The sequence below is a fragment of the Eurypyga helias genome, unplaced genomic scaffold (assembly GCF_000690775.1).
Source record: "Eurypyga helias isolate BGI_N326 unplaced genomic scaffold, ASM69077v1 scaffold3300, whole genome shotgun sequence".
In the NCBI taxonomy this organism is placed as follows: Eukaryota; Metazoa; Chordata; class Aves; order Eurypygiformes; family Eurypygidae; genus Eurypyga; species Eurypyga helias.
In genome coordinates this window covers 82,835-87,072 of record NW_010226074.1, presented here as the reverse complement: position 1 = coordinate 87,072, position 4,238 = coordinate 82,835, and the positions used below count along the sequence as shown (strand labels likewise).

At 58.8% G+C, this 4,238-nt stretch overlaps 1 protein-coding gene across 1 annotated transcript in view; it reads right to left on the bottom strand.

The window, feature by feature from the left end:
- The window catches only part of LOC104509406 (chromosome unknown open reading frame, human C2orf82), a 9,786-nt gene that overhangs the window by 1,028 nt on the left and 4,520 nt on the right, over positions 1-4,238 (bottom strand). The window contains exon 2 of the mRNA XM_010151343.1: positions 963-1,071. Within this exon, the coding sequence (XP_010149645.1) occupies positions 963-1,071 (109 nt within the window). The remainder of the gene's footprint in view (positions 1-962; positions 1,072-4,238) is intronic.

The following is a 4,238-nucleotide window of genomic DNA, read 5'->3' as shown; positions in this document are numbered from 1 at the left end:
TGGTGGGCATGGGTGGCCCCAGACAAGCTGCTAGTGACAGCAGGTCCCTGGGTTCCAGCTTCCAAGAGCCCTGGGATGGATGGAGGGTGACCTGAGGGCTGAGAAATCCAGTGGGACACAGCCCTCCCCCAGGAAGGCACCACCTCTGCCCAACACCAACACCCGGAACACCTGAAGGCAATGCCCATGCACACGGGACAACAGGGAGCTCCCCGCAGCCACACAACTGTGCAGCACGCCCTGCATGAACATCCACAGCCAGTCTGCTCCTGGATGCCCATGGGACTGGGCTGGGAGGGGCTGTCACATTCCTGCAACAGGCAGAGGCCACGGCCGCCTACGCTGCCCAAATCCCCAGCATCCCGGGGGCGGCACTGGCACCGCAGAGGACACGGCTCCCCACAATCAGAGCCCCAGACCCTCGGCTTCCCTCTGCCCCACTCCATGCCGTGCCGGGGAGATGAAAGCCGGGCTGGGGTCCGTTTGATGTCACCGTCCACCTCCGGTTATTTCCTCCCACTGTGGGGTCAGGGACCAAACCCAGAGCCCTCCCTGTCTGTGTGTGGCTGGGCTGAGCCTTCCCTTCAATGCCCGGCTTGTTCAGGTGGGCCCTGGCGGGAGCGGGAGACATTCCACAGCTCCCTGCTGAAACCACTGGGAATGTTGCACTGGGATGGGGGGAAAAAAAAAAGCTTGGGGAGGAAAACGAGCTGCATCCAGCGCCAGGGCCCAGCTGAACCGACACAGCAGTTATCGGGGCTGGGAAAGAGGCCACCAGAACAGCCAGAGCAAGCAGCTTGGGCTCCTTGAGGCAAGGCACAGAGGTATCTCCAGGGCCTCTGGCTCTGGCACGGTGCCTCTAGGTGGACCAGGGGCACCCAAGACCTTGTCCCAGGCCCTCCCTGGCCCAGTAAGAGATGGCAGCAGCACATCTCGGCAGCGCCAGCCCCAGCTTTACGCACCTGGAGCCCTCCTCGCCTCCCACGGGCAGCCAGCACCATGTGGGAGGAGAGCGAGCAGAAGAATGGACACTAACGGGCTCCACCACGCTTGGCTCTCCGGCCGGGAGCCCTGCATCAACAGAACAGGAGGGCCAACACCCCAACACTCACCTTGGCTGTCCATACAAACCCACTGACAGGACTCAGCACAGCGAGAGGGCAGCTCCCACCATCCCCGGAGCTGTTCAAGGCTGCCTGCAGACTTGGGAACACGACAGGGTTCCAGCCTAGTTTTGGGGAGTCCTTTTGACAGCCATGAAAGCTTCGGGGTTTTCAGAGACAGCTGCCAGGTTTGACTCTGGCTCAGCAGGCAACAGCAGAGACTACCCCACCTGGAGTGCTGCATCCAGCTGTGGAACCCCCAACATCAGAAGGATATAGACCAGTTGGAGTGAGTCCAGAGGAGGCCGCGAAGATGCTCAGAGGGCTGGAGCCCCTCTGCTATGGGGACAGGCTGAGAGAGTTGGGCTGGTTCAGCCTGGAGAAGAGGAGGCTCCGAGGAGACCTTATAGCACCTTCCAGTACCTGAAGGAGCTACAAGGAAGCTGGGGGGGACTTTTTACAAGGGCCTGTAGTGATAGGACACGGGATAATGGGTTTAAATTGAAAGTGGGGAGGTTTAGATTAGATGTCAGGAAGAAGTTCTTCCTGGAGGGGGTAGTGAAGCACTGGAAGAGGTTGCCCAGAGAAGCTCTGGAGGCCCCCTCCCTGGAAGTGTTCAAGGCCAGGCTGGATGAGGCGTGGAGCAACCTGGTCTAGTGGAAGGTGTCCCTGCCCATGGCAGGGGGTTGGAACTGGATGGTCTTTAAGGTCCCTTCCAACCCAAACCATTCTGTGATTCTATGAAATAAGCCCCCAGCCTGAGGGCTGTGCCCGTGAGGGCAGGCAGTGACACCAGCACGCTCCGGCTGGCCGACCCGCCCTGGGGAATGCCAGAGCAGCCGTGACTAGTGCTCCCGCACACGCAGGGTACGTCTGGGCGCTGCATCAGAGGTGCCACCTCGGGTCCCTGGTACGAGCACACAAGAACGAGGGCTCCCCAGAAACACCCTGTGCACATCCCTTCCCAACCCCTCCTGCAAAACCAACCAGCAGAGCTGGAGACTCCCGCCCCATCCAGAGGCTTTTCCAGCAAGTGCCATTTCCAGGGGAGCTCTTCTACAAATCCCGTGGTTTGGCTACCAGAGGACAGGTCAGGAGGAAATACAGAATGTGGTGGTAAACGCAGTGAAAACAACAGGGAAAGGAACCATGCGGGGCTGGGGCAACGTGGCACTGGGAAGCTGATGGTTTAGGCACAGACCGGACATACGCAGCACCTCGTATGTCCCGGTTGCAGGCTGCTTTGGCAAGTGCAGAAACAGCACACGCAAGAACTACACCCCAGCTACCACCTCCCAGACTGTGCCAACACCGCCAGGGTCAGCACCAACCCTACGGCCATTCCCACCTGGCAAGAGAACACCCAGGAGGACATCACCATCATGCTTCCCAAGAATGTCTTTCTCTCCAAAGCCAAAAAGAGCTGGGTGTACCCCTCGCATCTGAGCCGGGGAAAGGCGTTAGCTCAGGTGATCTCTAACAGGTCCCAGAAAGGTCTATCCTGTCCCCCGTGCGTCTCACTGCTGAAAAAAATTATTGCAGCTCTTTTTTAAAGCAGGGCACAGAGCTTATTTTTGATAGCCAAGTACAGAGGAAATGGTCTAATTTGTTTACGATCTCAGTGACTTTGAAGACCTGGACAGAGTCCTGGATGGCTTCTGGATATGTGCTTTGTTAATCCCGCTCCTCTGATTAAAACATGCTTTCAGCTCAGCCTCCCAGAAAGGGCAGCGTGTGCTGAACGTGAGCATTTTGTCCCGAGTTCTTGTGGTTTTGCCTTCACGGCGCTGGAACCAAGGCAAACACAGCTCCCTCCAGCCGGAGCTACCGTCACCAGCCGGAGCTGCCGGCTCAGCAGCAGCAGAAGCGGCGCGCACATGCGTGAAGCGAGATACCTGCGTCTTACCGCCACCCCGAGCCAGGCCTTACTGCCGGGCTCCTCTCCGGTTCCTGCGCCTCGACGCTGTGAGCAGATGCCGAGCACCCTGCAGCAGGCACACGGGGTGGGGGAACACCAAAGCCAAGCGCCGTCCCCAGAGAGCTGCCAGCAGGCTCATCTCTCCGGGGCAAACTGCTGCAGCCCCGGAAACGTGTTTGTATCCAGCACTTTCCAAGACTCACCTTTGATTTTCCCTCCTAACAGCTTGTGTCCTCACACGCCTCCATCCCTGCCCGTCTGAGAAGCCCAACCACCAATCCAACTGTCCCCACACGCCCTGCGGGTTTCTTTAGCAGCCAAAGCCAGGCCCGCTCCCCTCCTCAGTACTCCGAGAGTCCCCGGGAGCATCAGCCACACTGCCGCGGGCTGAGCGCGGGGGATCCCTACCAGAGCAGCCGTAAACGCCACGCTCCCGTCCCAGTCCCTTGCTAAAAGCAAGAATGGTGACAGAGAAGGACAGAGCTTGTGTCGGGTGCCCAAATCCAACACGCACACACCATTAATAAGGTCTCACGTGTCTCCAAGTGAGACATGAGAGCCTCTTCCAGTCGCCTGCCAGATCCACGCTGAGTGGACAGGCTCCCAGTACAGGCGTGGGACCCGACGCAGGAGGTTCAGTTCTCTGCTGCCGGCGCTTTCTGTGACCGCTCCAAGTCCCTCTCCCTCCTGGGCTCAGTTTCTGTGCGTGAGCAGGAGACCAGGACTCCGAACATGAAGCACCAGAGGGGCCAGGCCCACTTGCACACTTCCTGTCACCCTGACCTCACCTGGGGGCTTCCGAGTGACAGCCCCACACCCGGCGGGCAGCCTTTCCCAGGGAAAGGGCAAGTTACACGGACCTGCACGGCCTCGGGGCAGGACATGGCATTTTTCTCTTGTGCAAAACCCCAAAGGCACTGCAATCTCAAGCGAGGGGGTGCAATGGAGGGTCAGAGACCAAATATCAAAGGCAAAGTGCATGGTCTTCCTGTTCACCGATGAACTTTGTAGAAATAAAGAACTACCACGAACATGCTCAAAACACATCATCTGTCACAAGACCAGATGTTTAACATCTGGGTGAGCACCATGCAGTAGCTGTGCTAGCAGCAGTCTTACGGATCGGTCCTATCTCTAGGACAACCCACTCGGTGCACTCGCAGGGTTTGTTCACCCCGGAGCGACGCAGCAAGCGGGCACAGGGAGGGGCTACCAGG